General features: G+C 41.8%; 1 protein-coding gene across 1 annotated transcript; it reads right to left on the bottom strand.

The window, feature by feature from the left end:
- Window positions 1-335: 335 nt before the first annotated feature.
- Window positions 336-19,681, bottom strand: fam91a1 (family with sequence similarity 91 member A1). Its single transcript, XM_058047616.1, has 25 exons — window positions 19,599-19,681; window positions 18,817-19,223; window positions 16,407-16,491; window positions 16,166-16,317; window positions 15,846-15,903; window positions 14,211-14,278; window positions 12,978-13,091; window positions 12,800-12,890; window positions 12,660-12,722; window positions 11,279-11,385; window positions 11,162-11,200; window positions 10,651-10,763; window positions 8,239-8,348; window positions 8,050-8,162; window positions 7,884-7,970; window positions 7,679-7,808; window positions 7,372-7,520; window positions 5,805-5,939; window positions 5,543-5,656; window positions 5,395-5,467; window positions 5,170-5,316; window positions 2,786-2,887; window positions 2,590-2,713; window positions 1,108-1,177; window positions 336-849 (listed from the first exon to the last, which is right to left on the bottom strand). Exons 2-25 carry the CDS (start codon window positions 18,886-18,888, stop codon window positions 664-666), a joined length of 2,502 nt encoding a protein of 833 aa, XP_057903599.1. The 5' UTR covers window positions 18,889-19,223; window positions 19,599-19,681; the 3' UTR covers window positions 336-663.
- Window positions 19,682-20,325: the final 644 nt, after the last annotated feature.

Raw genomic sequence — 20,325 nt, 5'->3', positions numbered from 1 at the left:
GGAAGGCGCACACCGTGAATGGGGTGTACAATATGCACACACAACACTTACACATTTGTCATGCTTTAACCACGCCTCCATTCAAAACCTTCCAAAATGAGCCCTGAATGCAACAAAAACTACAAACGTAAAGAAATAAAAAAAAAAAAAAAATGCTGTTTGATGACAGTCTGCTTTGAAGTCCTTAGTGAAGTCCAAAATGGCGACAAGGACTGGAATGGATCCAGAAGAGATGCCGGGAAGCAGCAGAGAAGCAGCGATTAGCGCTGCTTCCAAGATGGCTGCATGTTTCTTAATAAGGCAAGAAAATTAAAAAAAAAAAAAAAAGTGTGGAGAAAAAAAAAAAAAGTCTTTGGTGCTGAGAAAAATGAACGCAAAGCCTTTGTTCATCCACGGTAAGAAGTCCTGCACAGTGCAAACAATAACCTATAACCTATTTATGGAACCACGTCATGCAATCAGGTCACTAACATGACACAACACAAGGTGGCGCCGTATGGACTTGGTCCTTTCTAGGGGGCTGGGGGGCAGGAGGGGGTACCTATACACGAAGAAGAACATGAATGAAACGAAAGGTGTCTTCCAGGGGAGCTAAAAGTGTCGTGGTCGGATGCCTCCCGAGATCCCGTGTTTTGCGACGTGAACTTCCGCGGCCAAACGCGTCTACGTGCTCTGCTCCCGCTGCAGCGCCGAGATGTCCAGAGGGGGAGGGGCCCGCCCGCTCCACTCCCGCAGCTGTCCATCCTTGTAGAGGAGGTTGAGGGCGGGCAGGGGCACGCCCGACTCGGGCGGGGGCTGGCTGAGGGGGTTGGAGACGCCGCTGTCGAGGTCGCAGGGCTGAGCTCCATCCTGGTGGATTTCAAATACGTTGCTGTTATTAACGTGGGTCGGAAGCGATAACTGATTTCAATCCGGATCGGATCCAGATTGTGCATTTTACACAGCACATGTAATATCCTATTTAGAAAGTTAAAAACTGTGTCAAATTTCAAAAATGTCATCTGTCACATAAAAAAAAAAAAAAGTACGGCATTTGCCGTGCTTCAACAGGGTCAGAAGCTGTCAAACCGATTTCACACCAGAACTGATCCAGATTGTGCGTTTTACCTGGAAGGTCTGAACGAAGCTCAGCACTTTGAGGGAGAGCTTCCTACTGGAGTGAAGCAGCTCCTGGAGGCTGTGGAAGAAGATCAGCAAGGTGAAGGCCACTTCAACGTCTTTCAACATTCAGCAGTAAAAAGGATTCTAACGAATCAATCAGTGAAAGGGATTCGAACGAAGCAATCAGTGAAAGGGATTCTAACGAAGCAATCAGTGAAAGGGATTCTAACGAAGCAATCAGTGAAAGGGATTCTAACGAACTAATCAGTAGAAGGGATTCTAACGATCCATCAGTGAAAGGGATTCGAACGAAGCAATCAGTGAAAGGGATTCTAACGAATCAATCAGTGAAAGGGATTCGAACGACGCAATCAGTGAAAGGGATTCGAATGACGCAATCAGTGAGAGGGATTCGAACGACGCAATCAGTGAGAGGGATTCGAACGACGCAATCAGTGAGAGGGATTCGAACGACGCAATCAGTGAGAGGGATTCTAACAAGCCAATCAGTCAAAGGGATTCGAACGAAGCAATCAGTGAAAGGGATTCGAACGAACCAATCAGTAGAAGAGATTCTAACGATCCATCAGTGAAAGGGATTCGAACGAAGCAATCAGTGAAAGGGATTCGAACGATCCATCAGTGAAAGGGATTCTAACAAGCCAATCAGTCAAAGGGATTCGAACGAAGCAATCAGTGAAAGGGATTCGAACGAACCAATCAGTGAAAGGGATTCTAACGACGCAATCAGTGAAAGGGATTCTAACGAAGCAATCAGTGAAAGGGATTCGAACGAAGCAATCAGTGAAAGGGATTCGAACGACGCAATCAGTGAGAGGGATTCTAACAAGCCAATCAGTCAAAGGGATTCGAACGAAGCAATCAGTGAAAGGGATTCGAACGAACCAATCAGTAGAAGGGATTCTAACGATCCATCAGTGAAAGGGATTCGAACGAAGCAATCAGTGAAAGGGATTCAAACGATCCATCAGTCAAAGGGATTCCAACAAGCCAATCAGTCAAAGGGATTCGAACGAAGCAATCAGTGAAGGGGATTCAAACGAAGCAATCAGTGAAATGGATTCGAACGAAGCAATCAGTGAAAGGGATTCAAACGAAGCAATCAGTGAAAGAGTTTCGAACAAAGCAATCAGTGAAAGGGATTCGAACGAAGTAATCAGTGAAAGGGATTCGAACGAAGTAATCAGTGAAAGGGATTCAAACGAAGCAATCAGTGAAAGGGATTCGAACGAAGCAATCAGTGAAAGGCATTCAAACAGTGAAAGGGATTCGAACGAGACAATCAGTGAAAGGGATTCGAACGAAGCAATCAGTGAAAGGGATTCGAACGAAGCAATCAGTGAAAGGCATTCAAACAGTGAAAGGGATTCGAACGATCCAATCAGTGAAAGGGATTCTAACGAACCAATCAGTGAAAGGGATTCGAACGATTCATCAGTCAGAGAAAGCATTTGAAGGTGTCATCACCTCTCGCCACTGCACAGCTTGTGGGCGGCGATCTTTCGGCAAACTTTACGGTTGAGCTCGGAGCTGAAGAGCGGCATTCCGAAGCAGAGCTCCAGGGGGACCCACTCGTCTTCACAGGAGAGGGCTACAAGGGGAAGCAGAGGTGCTCGGTGGTGGCTCCCTGACGGGCTCCTAGAAGATGAAAAGGGGAACCTACCGTCTGCCTTTGCTTTTCCATCGCCATTGTTCTCTTCTGTTACCAGCTCAAAGGACTCCGTGCTGCCGTTGGTGTCCAGGCCCCCTCCGAGGTGGGTGTCACCTGAGGAAAGAGGGAACATATTCCATTCCCGAAGCAAAGTAGAGCGTCTCCTTCTATTTTGATGGATAAGTGTCAGCTGAATGAAGATCTGCTGCTAAAAAGACTAAGAAAGTTGGATCCAGCCAGGTCCATCAGAAAAGCCATGTCATGTCATTGTCTGAGGCTGCACGAGTGCTGCTGCTGCCACTGCCTCTTGGGTGTGGAATTCAGCGGAGATGCTCATTGGGTTCACGTGTGGAGGACTCCACCATTAACTTTACCTTCCTCAGTTGGACACTCATCTTCTGGAACCTCAGTGCCCCCTAAAACCACCAGCACTCGTGCAGCTCAAGACTGACGCTACCTCCATGTGATCTTCACAACACACAACAACACAGTACATGTTGGAATTCATCATTCTATCAAAGAACCGCAGCTCTCCCGATACCGGCAGCACTCCCGATACCGGCAGCACTCCCGATACCGGCAGCACTCGTGCATCCCAATACATTATCACCACCAAGTGAGCAGATCTTCAGACAGTCACATTAAATGTTGGAATTCATCATTTTATCATAGAACCGCAGCTCTCCCGATACCGGCAGCACTCGTGCATCCCGATACATTATCACCACCAAGTGAGCAGATCTTCAGAAAGTCACATTAAATGTTGGAATTCATCATTCTATCAAAGAACCGCAGCTCCGCCAATACCGGCAGCACTCGTGCATCCCAATACAGTATCACCACCAAGTGAGCAGATCTTCAGAAAGACACATTAAATGTTGGAATTCATCATTCTATCAAAGAACCGCAGCTCCGCCAATACCGGCAGCACTCATGCATCCCGATACACTATCACCACCAAGTGAGCAGATCTTCAGAAAGTCACATTAAGTGTTGGAATTAATCTTTCCTCTCAATGAACCGCAGCTCCCCCAGTGCCAGCAGCACTCGTGCAACCCAATACACTATCACCATCAAGTGAGCAGATCTTCAAAGTCACATTAAATGTTAGAATTCATCTTTCCTCTCAATGAACCGCAGCTTCCCCAGTGCCAGCAGCACTCGTGCAACCCAATACACTATCACCACCAAGTGAGCAGATCTTGAGAAAGTCCCATTAAATGTTGGAATTCATCATTCTACCAAAGAACCGCAGCTCTGCCAATACCGGCAGCACTCGTGCATCCCAATACACTATCACCACCAAGTGAGCAGATCTTCAGAAAGTCACATTAAATGTTGGAATTCATCATTCTATCAAAGAACCGCAGCTCTGTCAATACCGGCAGCACTCGTGCATCCCAATACACTATCACCACCAAGTGAGAAGATCTTCAGAAAGTCACATTAAGTGTTGGAATTCATCTTTCCTCTGAATGAACCGCAGCTCCTTCAGTGCCAACAGCACTCAGGCATCCCAATACACTATCACCACCAAGTGAGCAGATCTTCAGAAAGTCACATTAAGTGTTGGAATTCATCTTTCCTCTCAATGAACCGCAGCTTCCCCAGTGCCAGCAGCACTCGTGCAACCCAATACACTATCACCACCAAGTGAGCAGATCTTGAGAAAGTCCCATTAAATGTTGGAATTCATCATTCTACCAAAGAACCGCAGCTCTGCCAATACCGGCAGCACTCGTGCATCCCAATACACTATCACCACCAGGTGAGCAGATCTTCAGAAAGTCACATTACGTGTTGGAATTCATCTTTCCTCTCAATGAACCGCAGCTCCCCCAGTGCCAGCAGCACTTGTGCAACCCAATACACTATCACCACCAGGTGAGCAGATCTTCAGAAAGTCACATTAAGTGTTGGAATTCATCTTTCCTCTCAATGAACCGCAACTCCCCCCCCCCGTGCCAGCAGCACTCGTGCATCCCAATACACTATCACCACCAAGTGAGCAGATCCTCTGATCACAACCAAGTGAGCAGCTCCTCAGAAAGTCACATTGAATGTTGGAATTCATCTTTCCTCTCCATGAACCGCAGCTCCCCCAGTGCCAGCAGCACTCGTGCAACCCAATACACTATCACCACCAAGTGAGCAGATCTTCAGAAAGTCACATTAAATGCTGGAATTCATCTTTCCTCTCAATGAACCGCGGCTCCCCCAGTGCCGGCAGCACTCATTCGTTATGGACTGAAGTTAAAACATAATTATCTTTTTACTCCCCGGCTGTGTTGACACTAAATGAAGCTGTACACTAGTCATTATTTCCTTGAGAAGATATGCCGTGATGAAAATAGGAGTGCAGATTTTTAGTGAGCTACGGCGCATTCCTACGTTACCTCTGCACTCGATGGTGTCGCTGGGCCGGCGTCGGTGTCGGTTGTTGGAGTTGAGCATGGTAACGTATCCACACTGGTGCTCCAGGTCCACGTGCTCCCTCAGCTTGCGCAGTGCCTTGTGCACGCACATGTTGGAGTAGGAGAAGTCTACACGCGACACCAAAACACCGATTCAGCACGGCACAAGGAAAGGAAAAGAAAAGGCAGTGGAATTCGTGTGCATACCTCCCTTCAGCTCCTCCTGGTCGAAGGGGAAGGGGATGTGAACCGTTTCTCCGTGGCCGTGCACGCCGTGACCCTGCAAGGTGGCACAGCGGGTGTTAGGAATATTATCGAAAACACCGTGACGAGAGAAGCGACTTGCGAGGAAGACCTGGATGAGAACGGCCGAGTGCGTCAAAGCATCATTGAGCATTGTCAGCACGTTGGACGTCGGCACCACGCCCGGGTCGTGACCCCAGGAGGTGATCAGCAACCTGTCATATGCCTGAGAAAAATAAAAGAATAGGTCCACTCTTTGTTATGCCCCCATTTCCACATTTCCCATTAAATCCTCTGTGCTTCCTGTCACATTCCCAGCATGCTTCACTGTCTGGACCGCCAGGCCTCACAAAGGCGGCACGATGCGACCTCACCTGGAAGACGTCGGGCAGTTTGCGAAGCCTGCAGCCCTTGGAGAGCAGCAGGGAGGGGGGGCCTTGACCGGTCACATGGTAGAGGTAGAGCTTGAACCAGATGGAGCTCACCTCCGGGATGGCGGGCCCAATGTGCTGCGAGAAGAAAAGAGCACACACACTCAGCCAGTATGGTAATGGTAATGGTAATGGTAATGGTAATGGTAATGGTAATGGTTTCATTTCATTTGAACATGCATCAGATTACAATTGAGTGCATCCCATAATCAGTTCCCAGTTCCACATGTCCAAAAGGAGTAGGAAGAAGCAAAGCTTATTAAATCCTACCCCTCCATCTGGTACTTTTACAATCAGTAACTGTTACATTTGTTCACTTCCTGCTTTCCAAATATAATTTAGGTTTTTATTTTTTTAAAATGTAATATCAGTTTGTTTTTTTTAATTAAAATTAAAATTAAAATTAAAATTAAAATTAAAATTAAAATTAAAATTAAAATTAAAATTAAAATTAAAATTAAAATTAAAATTAAAATTAAAATTAAAATTAAAATTAAAATTAAAATTAAAATTAAAATTAAAATTAAAATTAAAATTAAACCTTAATATTCTTATTCTAGATCCCTCATTTAAAAATGAATGTCTAAATTGAGAAGAAAAAGCGATAAAATGAGGGGGAAAAAGACTTATGGACCAGAAAAGGTTGCAATTTAGAACATTTAAATGGTATTTTAATTTAAATTTTGTTTTTACTTTTAATTTCAATTTTAATGGGTATGTGACTAAAATTAAAAATTAAATTTTAATTGGTATGTGACTAAAATTAAAATTAAAATTAAAATTAAAATTAAAATTAAAATTAAAATTAAAATTAAAATTAAAATTAAAATTAAAATTAAAATTAAAATTAAAATTAAAATTAAAATTAAAATTAAAATTAAAATTAAAATTAAAATTAAACCTTAATATTCTTATTCTAGATCCCTCATTTAAAAATGAATGTCTAAATTGAGAAGAAAAAGCGATAAAATGAGGGGGAAAAAGACTTATGGACCAGAAAAGGTTGCAATTTAGAACATTTAAATGGTATTTTAATTTAAATTTTGTTTTTACTTTTAATTTCAATTTTAATGGGTATGTGACTAAAATTAAAAATTAAATTTTAATTGGTATGTGACTAAAATTAAAATTAAAATTAAAATTAAAATTAAAATTAAAATTAAAATTAAAATTAAAATTAAAATTAAAATTAAAATTAAAATTAAAATTAAAATTAAAATTAAAATTAAAAATTAAAAAATTTAAATTTAAATTAAAATACCATTTAAATGTTCTAAATTGCAACCTTTTCTGGTCCATAAGTCTCTTTTCCTCCTTTTTTCTTCTCAATTTAGACATTCATTCTTAAATGAGGGGTCTAGAATAAAAACATAATTAAACATAAAAACTTAATTTTAATTTTAATTAGAGCAGGCAGCCATTACAACAAGACCGCAATCTATTTGTGGTGTTGAATTGCAACTTGCGTCGTCCTTGAACGCCCTCCCCCGTGGTGTCATAAGTGTCCCACCTGAGGCGTGCAGCTGCTGATGGGTCTGATCTCGTTGCTGAGGGGCGCCATGGAGACCAGCAGCTTGTAGTTCTTGTTGAGGACGCGGCTGCAGGTGGCCTGGTCCAGACCCAGGAGGCTCTCGCAGCGCAGCATGTCCAGGGGGAAACCTGGTGGCATGGACACGAGGCGTGTCCGAAGTACTTAATCATCACTTCCTGTCTCTCATGTCTGATTGCCAGTTCACGGCTTAGCTTGTTTGGCTACATGAGGTGTAGTACTTGGTAGAGTACACGTGTTTCTGGGTTAATACTGCACAGCTGGGTACCTATATTTGGGATGTCAGGTCCCTGGTCCTGAGTGAGTTCCTTGTTGTAGCGTAAAAAGAGGATGGTGTTCTTGAGGGTGAGGGCGTGGTCAAAGTAGCGCTGAGCTTCACCCTCTGCTGTGCTTTCCACCTGGAGAACAAACGCAACATATGAGTTAGTGCATGTTTTGTTTTTTTTGTCTGGACCGCGTGATCCGCTCCGCACCTTCTCCAGCTCGGCCAGGAAGCTGTCCAGCGTCTCGTCAGACAGCTTGCCCACCTCGAACATGGTCACGGCGTGGCTCTTCAGGTTCTGATGGGAGAACAAACACGAGGACGTCACAGAAAGGTTCTGATGGGGTTCTCAAAAATACCGGAGTCCTGCCACACACCGGGGACAGATTGCCCATCATGAGAAAGGCCGTCAGCGTGGAGTCGAAGAGGAAGGCGATCCTCTTGGTGGGGGCGGCCGGGATGCTCAGGCTGCTGACGCTAGCTGTGTCAGCTACACAATATGTAAATAATAAACACAATATGTCAATTCAGCTAAAACTCAAGTGTTTGCATGCTAGCAAGCAGACCTTGGTCTTCCAGACTGGTGGTGTCGGTGTCGGTAGCAGAGGAGCCGCCCTCCATTACAGGACTGCCTTGCTCCCAGGACAGCAGCATCTTCTGAGGGTCCATGGTGCTCCTGCAAACGACGAATCACACTAGTCAGCGTCCACAGAGATGAACGCTAAAAGAACTTCTACATATGTAACTAACTGATGGATGGTTGGCAGAGCTGCATTTTAAGACGTGTAGCGAAGCCTGCTTTTTTTTTTTTTAGAAAGTGCCGCCCATACATAACGGGGTGGGTTCATGTAGCCCACGAGGAAGGTGCTTCTTCCTTTATGACCTTTATGGTCTCAAAGTCAATTTACCTGGGGGGCCACCGGAGCTAGGTTCTAGGTGAAGCCGGGCCGCATCAGGTTTTCAAAAAAAAAAAACGCATTTATTAAAAACTGGAAAAAAAATCAATTAAAAAAAAAAACAATCTTCAATGCTTTTGCTTCTGCTATACCCTACACTTTTTCAGTACGTTGGTTCCGGTTTTCCACACCAAAATATCTGATAAAACATGATTTTTTCTATACACAAAATAAGATTTAAAATAAAAAAAAATAAATAAATAAAATTAAGAATAAAGACAATAACTCGTAAAATAATAATAAAACAGCAAATAAGAAAAAACGTAAGAAACCACATACAGTTGGTAGAGAAATTATTTTTTTCAGATTCATTCATTCATTCATTTTCTACCGCTTTTTCCTCACAAGGGTCGCGGGGGTGCTGGAGCCTATCCCAGCTGTCTTTGGGCGAGAGGCGGGGTACACCCTGGACTGGTGGCCAGCCAATCACAGGGCACATATAGACAAACAACCATTCACACTCACATTCATACCTATGGACAATTTGGAGTGGCTAATTAACCTAGCATGTTTTTGGAATGTGGGAGGAAACCGGAGTACCTGGAAAAAAACCCACACATGCATGTGGAGGGTGGGATTGAACTCGGGTCTCCTAGCTGTGAGGTCTGTGCACTAACCACTTGACCACCGTGCAACCCAACAATGTACAGTATTCATTCATTCATGAGGGTCGCGGGGGTACTGGAGCCTATCCCAGCTGTCTTTGGGCGAGAGGCGGGGTACACCCTGGACTGGTGGCCAGCCAATCACAGGGCACATATAGACAAACAACCATTCACACTCACATTCATACCTATGGACAATTTGGAGTCGCCGATTAACCTAGCATGTTTTTGGAATGTGGGAGGAAACCGGAGTACCCGGAAAAAAAACCCACGCATGCATGGGGAGAACATGCAAACTCCACACAGAGATGGCCGAGCGTGGAATTGAACCCTGGTCTCCTAGCTGTGTCGCCCTCCCCTGCGAAATTAGCATTTTAGTATTAGTATAAATTAGTATTAGTATTGTTTATACACCTTTTGAGTATTAAGTTGCAGTGTGATGAATAGAGTGCTGTTAAGTGTTTGTTCTCAGTAAGACATGTTGTTTTCTATAATAGACATGTTTTTTGGAATGTGGGAGGAACCGGAGTACCCGGAGAAAACCCACGCATGCACAGGGCAAACATGCAAACTCCACACAGAGATGGCCGACTAGTGGAATTGAACCCTGGGTCTCCTAGCTGTGCCACCCTCCCCTGCGAAATTAGCATTTTAGTATTAGTATTAAGACAGAAGTCAAAAATAATCAAATAAATAACAATTTGGAGTGGCTAATTAACCTAGCATGTTTTTGGAATGTGGGAGGAAACCGGAGTACCCGGAGAAAACCCACGCATGCACGGGGAGAACATGCAAACTCCACACAGAGATGGCCGAGGGTGGAATCGAACCCTGGTCCTCCTAGCTGTGAGGTCTGCGTGCTAACCACTCGACCGCCGTGCCGCCTTTTCAGATTCAAATGTACAATATTAACAGTTAATTAACCTTTAACATGAACATTAATGAAACATAATCATTTGACCCAATTAGCAAGTTAGCATCGTTAGCAGCGTCGTAACTTTTAACAACATGTTTTAATAAGATGCTTTATCTTGACGTGTATTTTCCCTTTTAATTCCAAATCATTACCTGCATTTATTTGTACCCGGCGTCATTAGCCTTTAGCTTCATTGCTAATCCAAAGCAAAACAGGGCGGGGTAACAGGGTAGGGTAACAATATGGGCGGGACAAAATCATATTAACTGACAGCTTTAAGCTGTCAGTTCAACATTAAACTTTGGTATCAAGGTGGGGGGCCTCAAACTAGCGTCTCGCGTGCCGCAGTTGGCCCGCGGGCCGCGAGTTTGAGACCCCTGCTTTATGACATCATAAAAAGTCAATACATGATAGATACGGACATGTGCCTTTAAAAGTCACCTTCACATAAGGGAGAGTCAACTTAAAAATGGGTTCTTGTGCACATTTTAGAGGTCGTACTTGAGCCTGTTGACGGACGGAGCGTTCTTCCAGGTCGGGTGGAGCTGCTCCGAGCTGATGACCTGACCTTTCTTCACAGCGAAGCCCAGGCGGCAGTACATGGACACGGCGTTCTGATGAGAAATTCAATCATTGGGGTTTGGGAAACACCACGAACATCTTTCCTTTCTCTGTGCGTCCTTAAGAGAGAAAACACCTAGCCTGCGTTTGGAGGTTTTATGTAAACAAGCATCCTATTCTTCCCTCCCGCCTTCTTCTTCATTGGTGACCACGAGGAAGTCATCAGCAGTGAAAGCAATAGAGCGGAGAGGAGGAGATGTCTCCATCATCTCCTGTGTTGCCGTGAGGCTAGACTGGAAGGTCACGGCAGAGATAAGACCTTGGCAAGACTTCTAAAAGGAGGCGGCCGAGCAGGAAACCGAGCCAACTGTGTTCAAGTTCATTCATTCCGCTTGGCGGGGGGGCGACTACTATGAAACCATGTGTGCACGTTCTCCGACATCTCACCCACCTTCACAAGGTCCAAGTCGATCTCCAACACGTTTGCCAGCTGAAATGAACAAACAGGAAGATGTAAAAAAAAAAAAGAAGAATACACACCATCTTGGATTTGTGACAGGAGTGGTACCTCTGCGACGTTGGTCTGCTCATCAATGGAAACAAAGATTTTGTAGAGGAGCGTTTCAAAATAGTCTCCCTGCACGCGGTTCATGACGAAACCCTCCAGCGGGGGCACTGTGGGGGCAGAAGGCGTGAGTGCACACATCGACTACGACCTATTATTAGTCATAACATATTAAAAATACAATTGACATGTAGTATTGTGGTCACTAGGTGGCAGTAATGACTCAAAATATTGAGACATTAGCTTACGCAACATTACCTTAATGGGGATCTATTATGCTCATTTTTCAGTCCTTTGTATGGAGTTGTGGACTCCTATAGAGCAGCTACACAACATAACCAGCATGCAAAGCTAAATAGATCTTCCAGAATCTGCACCGAAAACAAACACTCATATTCAATGTGGAAGTGGTAGTTTTTGGCTTCATATGTTTATTCATTCCTTCATTCATTTTCAACCGCTTATCCTCACAAGGGTCGCGGGGGTGCTGGAGCCTATCCCAGCTGTCTTCGGACAAGAGGCCGGGGTACACCCTGGACTGGTGGCCAACCAATCACAGGGCACATATACGTAGACAAACAACCATTCACACTCACATTCATACCTATGGACAATTTGGAGTGGCTAATTAACCTAGCATGTTTTTGGAATGTGGGAGAACATGCAAACTCCACACAGAGATGGCCGAGGGTGGAATTGAACTCGGGTCTCCTAGCTGTGAGGCCTGCATGCTAACCACCCGGGTGCCGTGCAAGCCTTCTTATGTTTAGAAGAAATAAATTCAACGCTAACTGGTTAGCTTGCGAGCTCGCTAGCTAGTGGCTATCTTAAGTACCTCAGGATCAGAGTTGCAATGTGGTGTAAACAAATAATAATAATCAGAAATATTATATAAATAAAATATATAAAATATTATATAAATAAATATATATAAAATAAATATGTAAATAAAATATAAATATATAAAATAAATAATAATAAATATATAATAAATAAATAAATTATATAATAGTAAATATAAATAATATAATAATATATTATAATAATAATATAATATATATAATAATAATATAAATAATAATAATAATAATAATATATATAGTAAATATATAGATTAGATATTTTAAATATTATATAATATAAATATAATAATATAAATATCTAATATAAATAAAATAAATATAGAAATAATATTTCTAAAGTCAAACAGGATTTTCTGTGCTTTAACTACAAAAATATAGCATTTATTACCACTGAATCCTATATTGCAGAACACGGTGGGTGTGGAACCAACAAACAGCGATAAATCAAGACGACTCTATATGGTAACTTCATTTTTTTAACTCGGAGTGCATGAGAAAATGGAAAGAAAAACATGAGATACCTGAGATGCAGCTCTCATCCGATATTGGAACATCCACGTAGATGAAGCCGCGGTTGTATAAACCTGAAGATGGACATCAAATATGGAACAGAAGCCGTTGTCATCGTCCAGAGAGTAATACAGTCATGGCTTCTACTCACTTAAGACCACATTGTACTCCATTGATCCAGCCAGCTGAGGACCAGAGTCGATCATCTTATCAATGGCTTTCTTCTCCGCTGGAGAACAGCACTATACACACACACACATACACAAAATACACATATTTAAATATTCTGCTAGCATGTGGAAGAGTTGTGGAATGGTCGGTGCTCTCACCCTGATGTCATCCTCCGTGATGTACCCCGTCTGGGCCACCCACCACGGTTCCACTGAGATCTCCACCGGTTTGGCCGGGAGAAGATCCCGAGCTGATTTCCTGCGGAAGAATTTCTGGCAGGAGAGGCAAAGAGATTAGAGTAGGGGTCTCAAACTCAATTTACCGGGGGGCCACTGGAGCTAGGGTCTGGGTAAGGCTGGGCCGCATCAGGTTTTCCAAAAAAAAACAAAAACGCATTTATTAAAAACAGAAAAATATACAAACTTTTTCAGTGTTTTGGTTCTGATAAAACATTCCACTGTTCTCAAATATCTTCATTTTTATTTTTCTGCACAAAATAAGATGAAAAATAAATAAACAAATCAAGAATAAAGAAAATCAATCAATCAGTAATAAATAAATATAATAATAATAATAAAACGGCAAATAATAAAAAGTTAAGAAACCACATATAGTTGGTGGGTAAACAAATTATTGTTTTCAGATTAAAATGAACAAAGCATTATTAGAGCCCTGTAGACATGACAAAACACGACTATAGTCACATTTATACTTTTTTTTATTTACAACATATTGCGCAACTGCAGGGTCTTGAGACACATGCTAACTCGCAAACTAGAGAGCTAGCGCCCTCAACGGTAGCCTTCAAGTTATTTCCTTTAAACTTAAATAGTCCAAAAACTAACCACTTCCACACGGATAGGGAGGATAACTATTAACAGTTATTTAAACTTTAACATGAACGTTAATCAAACGTAATAATTTTTTCTGGGTACATGATACCATACAGCATCCATATCAAACATTAAACTTTCATATCAAGGCGGGGACCTCAAAGTAGTGTCCTGCGGGCCACATTTGGCCCGCGGGCCGCGTGTTTGAGACCCCTGGGTTAGAGGCAAAGAGGTTAGTTTAGTCAGTTAGGTTAGGCAAATAGTTAATTTATTATTTATTTATTTAATCAATTAATTATTAATTTTGGCAATATTAAATAATAATTGTATTAGTTTTTCATTAATACTTAATTTTAAAAAAATATTTTATTAATTTTAAAATATATATATTTTTGTTGTTCATATCAATTTTGTTTTTACTTCAATTTCAGGGGCCACATAAAATGATATGGCGGGCCAAATTGGGCCCCCCCGGCCTTGACTGTGACACCTGTGATTTCGGGCATATGGAGACCTCCACGGTCCATGAGAAAAGGTTCTGATAGAAACATCTCTCACTTTGGAGGAGCGGCACTGGTTCATCAGGTCGATGTACTGGTTCCTCCCGATACCGAGCAGCCTCAGACCTGCAGGGTATAACAAAAAAGTCACATGAAGCCGTCCTGTTGCACTTATGTCCAGATCTGCACCAAATGTTACTGGGCCAAAAATGTTGTACAAATGTCATTATTTTTTTGCATAACCTTAATCTCAATTTTTATACATTAAAAATAAGATTTATTCGATAAAAATTGAATTAATTAATTAGATAAATTTGAATTTATTAGATATCGACCCACAGTTAAAGGTTGAAATAAAAGTACAACCTAAATGAATGAATTGTTTAAACAATTCTTTAAAAAAAAACTGTACTGCAAAAACACATGTCAAAGATCCTCTACATGACATGAGCACTCTGCTGTTTTCAAGGATGCACTATTAAAATGAAAAAAAAAACTGCCAAAAACGTGCATCAAAGATCCTCTATATGACAGAAGCGCAGTGCTGTTTTTGAGAATGTACAAAAAAAATACCCGTCAAAGATCCTCTATACACTATATGACAAGAGAGGTCTGCTGTTTTTAAGAACATACTGGCAAAAATAACACTTGTCAAAGATCCTCTATATGACACGAGCGCTCTGCTGTTTTCAAGGATGCACTATTAAAATGCCAAAAAAAAAACTGCCAAAAACGTGCATCAAAGATCCTCTATATGACAGAAGCGCACTGCTGTTTTTGAAAATGTACAAAAAAAATACCCGTCAAAGATCCTCTATACACTATATGACAAGAGAGATCTGCTGTTTTTAAGAACATACTGGCAAAAATAACACTTGTCAAAGATCCTCTATATGACACGAGCGCTCTGCTGTTTTCAAGGATGCACTATTAAAATGACAAAAACAACTGCCAAAAACGTGCATCAAAGATCCTCTATATGACAGAAGCGCGCTGCGGTTTTTGAGAATGTACAGAAAAATACCCGTCAAAGATCCTCTACACAGTACATGACAAGAGAGGTCTGCTGTTTTCAAGAACATACTGGCAAAAATAACACTTGTCAAAGATCCTCTATATGACACGAGCACTCTGCTGTTTTAAAGGATGCACTATAAAAATGTCAGTCAACAATGGGAGAAGTCTGCTGTTTCTAAGAACTGAAAACTGGGCCAAAAAAAAAAAACTAACTGCCAAATACATGCATCAAAGATCCTCTATATGACAGAAGCGCACTGCTGTTTTTGAGAATGTACAGAAAAATACCTGTCAAAGATCCTCTACACAGTATATGACAAGACAGATCTACTGTTTTCAAGAACATACTGGCAAAAATAACACTTGTCAAAGATCCTCTATGAGACACAAGCACTCCGCTCTGAGAGGATAGAGAGGATCTTTGATGCATATTTTTGGCAGTTAGTTGTTTTTTTTGTCGAGTTTTCAGTTCTTAGAAACAGCAGACTTCTCCCGTTGTTGACTGACATTTTTATAGTGCATCTTTTAAAACAGCAAAGTGCTCGTGTCGTATAGAGGATCTTTGACAAGTGTTATTTTTGCCAGTAGGTTTTTTAAAAACAGCAGGCAAAAAAAAAAAAAAACACTTGTCAAAGATCCTCTACATGACAATCGTATGCTGTTTTTAAGGACTCACAGTCAGCAGCAGTGAAGTTGGGCAAGGAGTCGTAGCTCTTCTCGCTGTTCATAATATCCTGGAGGTGCAAGAAGAGGAGAGTGGAAGTGGTAAAGTGGTAGTTGCTTTTTCACACCATGGAGCTTTGAATTTTTTTTTTCTCCCTTAATAAAAAGTTTCATTTTTAATGCAAAAAAAATAAACATTTTCACACCACTATCTTTCACAATACATTCTACCACACCTGTTCTGCCAGAGAAGAAGAGAATGTAGCACGAGGGACAAGTCATAGCGACTTTATCGCTGTATTTAGCGAATCATTCCCAAAAGTCCTCACCCACCTCCATGATTCCGATGTAGTAGGAAAAGGGCGTGACTCGCAGCCCTTTGACCATGATGTCAGACAGGTGGTAGGGGTACAGCATCAGGTGGTCCCGGCTGTACTTGAGCAGCTCCTCATAGTACTTGCGCTCGTCCTTCCTCACGTGGCGCACTGCGGATGATTGGCGGCTCAATCGATCAGGCAAAGAAACAAGAGTAAAGATGGCTCCGGGGGCCACGACAGGAAGTGGAAGTGCTCACCTAGGTTATTGCGAAATCGGAGCTGGTTGCGGATGCTGTAGAGCAGGACATGTTTCTCGTACTCGCGCTGAGAGTTCCCCAAACTCTGCCGTAATAATAAAGGAACATTAGATCTCACATATTCACAAACAGGAAGTCGACAATCAGTGGCGACATTGTCACAACAACGAGATCAAAAACATTTTTGGGACACTGGCCTCCCCATATGTTTCTGATGGTCAAAGATCCTCTATATAACAAGAGTTTTTATGTACTTTGCACAAAAATCATCAAAGTCAAAGTTCCTCTATATAACAGGAGTGCTCTGCTGTTTGTGACAACCTACCGCAAAAATATAAATCAAAGATCCTCTGTGACAGGAGCGCTCTGCTCGTTTTAAGGAGCTCCAGTACTGCAAAAGCACCTGTCAAAGATCCTCTATATGACTAGAGCGTGCTGCTGTTTTTAAGGACGAACCGCAAAATTGCCGCAAAAAAACATCATATGCCGTTTCCAAGAACCCACTGCTGCCAAAGATGCTCAACAAAGATCATCTATGACAGGAGCGCTCTGCTGTTTTAAAGGATGCGCTATAAAAATGGTCAGTCAACAACGGGAGAAGTCTGCTGTTTCTAAGAACTGCCAAAAACATGCATCAAAGATCCTCTATATGACAGATGCGCACTGCTGTTTTTGAGAATGTACAGAAAAATACCTGTCAAAGATCCTCTATACAGTATATGACATGAGAGGTCTGCTGTTTTCAAGAACATACTGGCAAAAATAACACTTGTCAAAGATCCTCTATATGACACGAGCACTCTGCTGTTTTCAAGGATGCACTATAAAAATGTCAGTCAACAACGGGGAGAAGTCTGCTGTTTCTAAGAACTGGACAAAAAAAAAACCTTTAACTGCCAAAAACATGCATCAAAGATCCTCTATATGACAGATGCGCACTGCTGTTTTTGAGAATGTACAGAAAATACCCGTCAAAGATCCTATATACAGTATATAACAAGAAAGGCCTGCTGTTTTCAAAAACCCACTGGCAAAAATAACACTTGTCAAAGATCCTCTATATGACGAGAGCGTGCTGCTGTTTTTAAGGATGAACTACAAAATTGCCAGTCAAAGATCATCTGCCGTTTCAAAGAACCTACTGCGGCCAAAAATGCTCAACAAAGATCATCTATGACAGGAGCACTCTGCTGTTTCTGAGGATGTACTGCAAAAAAACTTGTCAAAGATCCTCTATATTACACAAGCACTCTGCTGTTTTAAAGGATGCACTATTAAAATGACAGAAAAAAACTGCCAAAAACGTGCATCAAAGATCCTGTATATGACAAAAGCACACTGCTGTTTCTGAGAATGTACAGAAAAATACTCGTCAAAGATCCTCTATACAGTATATGACATGAGAGGTCTGCTGTTTTCAAAAACCTACTGGCAAAAATAACACTTGTCAAAGATCCTCTATATGACACGAGCACTCTGCTGTTTTTAAGGATGAACCGCAAAATTGCCAGTCAAAGATCATCTGCCGTTTCCAAGAACCTACTGCTGCCCAAAATGCTCAACAAAGATCATCTAATGACAGAAGCGCACTGCTGTTTTTGAGAATGTACAGAAAAATACCCGTCAAAGATCCTCTATACAGTATAAAACAAGAAAGGTCTGCTGTTTTCAAGAACCTACTGGCAAAAATAACACTTGTCAAAGATCCTCTATATGACACAAGCACTCTGCTCTGCCGTCAGAGGATCTTTGACGGGTGTTTTTCTGTACATTCTCAAAAACAGCAGTGCGCTTCTGTCATATAGAGGATCTTTGATGCATATTTTGGGCAGTTAGTTTTTTTTTGGTCCAGTTTTCAGTTCTTAGAAACAGCAGACTTCTCCCGTTGTTGACTGACATTTTTATAGTGCATCCTTTAAAACAGCAGAGTGCTCGTGTCATATAGAGGATCTTTGACAAGTGTTATTTTTGCCAGTAGTTTTTTTTAAAAACAGCAGGTAAAAAAAAAAAACACTTGTCAAAGATCCTCCACATAACAATTGTATGCTGCCAAAACCCAATTCAAAGATCCTCTATTTAACAAAGAGCAGTCAAAAGATCCTCCATATGATGCTGTTCTTAGGACTCTTAGGACTGAGGCCGGTCTGATGTTATTTCCGGGCCGGATGTGGCCCCCAGGCCAGCACATGACTCCCTACCGGTTAGAGTTTTACAGACAACCAAGTAGTTTTCCAAACAAACCATCTTTGCACTGTTTAAGTAGCGCCATAATGTTGCTGTCATGTGACAGCCGTGTGGAGTCAAGCTGTGTCGTCACTGCAGAGGTTGGGGGGCTGCCTCCGCCGTGACATTGACAGCTTCACCCCCACGGATGGCATCTCGTCACGGGTTGGTTCGATTCACAAAGTACCTGCTTGACATTAGCCGGCAGCTTGCTCCACGGGTAATTCTGCCTGATGTGGAATTCCACGTCCGTGTTCATCGCTAGCTAGCTAGTTAGCTAGCTGGCTACACAATCTCCACGGTGACCCCCCCTGCTGCTTCTTCTTCTTCTTCTTCTTCCTCCTCCTCGTCCTCCACGCCGGCACTCGACAACCGACCAAAACGAACCCCAGTTCGGATTCGAGGAGACGATACGTCGGCTTGTTAGTTCGAATTCCTTCTCCTGGCAATGGACGTCCACTTCCTTGTTGTAGTTCGAACGACGCGTTCGTCACGCTTGTGGCAACATACGTCACTTCCGGTCCAATACCCGCCCGCTTCATGTGAATGAGCTCACGTGACCAGCTCGGGTTCAACAGTAGCTGAGTTAGCTAGCTTAATAAAGTTAATGAAAAAAACAAAAGTGAACAATGAATGACTTTAACATTGTTATTTTCCCGTGAATATCTTCTTTTTCTTCACGCTTTTTCCTGATAAATATTGAACTACTTGACAAGAACTGGCAAGTGAAGGGAAATACGGTCCTTAAATGTTGCATTGACCTTCTGCTAGCATGTTTTAATAGCATGTTTTAACAAGGGTGTAACTTTGGGTCTACCGTTTTGGGGGAACTTATTACAATATTACCATAATATCAGTTTTAAAATTATTGTAATTAATAATAGAATGAACACATTACACAAATACTGATAACCCATATCTATTTTTTAAAATGTATATGTAAGTGTAGTAGAAATATGACATTACTACCAGGAGAACCAGAGGATAGAGGGGGAGAAGCCACATGCTGTGGCCCAGCAAGGTGCACTGTATTGGGGCACAGTCGCCCGAGCAGCCGGTGTGACGCCACGGAGGTTTCTGGGAAACCTTCAGTACTTTTCAAAGTTTCAGGTGTCCGGTAAGGTTCTTTGTGTGCTTCCCCTCATGGCGGAGCAATGTCTTCCTCTCAAAGGGGATGTTTACAAATGAGCTCAGGGCCACAAGCGAGAGAAAAAAGTACCTGGACAGTCTGGTTAATCTTGCCCAACTGGAGTGTTTTTGGAAAATTATTGCTTATCTGAGCTATTTTTAATGTTATCTGATTTATCATAATTTATCATAATTCCCTCATATCGGCCCATATTGGCCACCCCTAAGATAGAAATAGTAAAGACAAACAAATAATAAATTAGTAATTAGTTTAGAAAAAGTTTAAAATAAAGTTTACCTTAATTATTATAATTTTAAAATAATAATATAATTATTATAATTATTTTAAAAATAATATATAATATTACATAATATTCGAATATGAAAAAATAAAAAAAAATCGCTAATAGCTAACATATTTCAAACGTTAGCCTGATGCAGTGCAGTCCTACACTGCACTCTATTGTGTTCGGGGTCAAGTGCAATACCAATCCTCCGCCGCCAGAGGTCACTATAAACAACCTGAAAGTGAGTAGACAGACCGGTTAGAAGTCAAACGTCAACATGG

This window comes from Doryrhamphus excisus, chromosome 14 (assembly GCF_030265055.1).
Source record: "Doryrhamphus excisus isolate RoL2022-K1 chromosome 14, RoL_Dexc_1.0, whole genome shotgun sequence".
NCBI classification, from domain to species: Eukaryota; Metazoa; Chordata; class Actinopteri; order Syngnathiformes; family Syngnathidae; genus Doryrhamphus; species Doryrhamphus excisus.
This window is presented reverse-complemented; position numbering and strand designations above follow the sequence as displayed.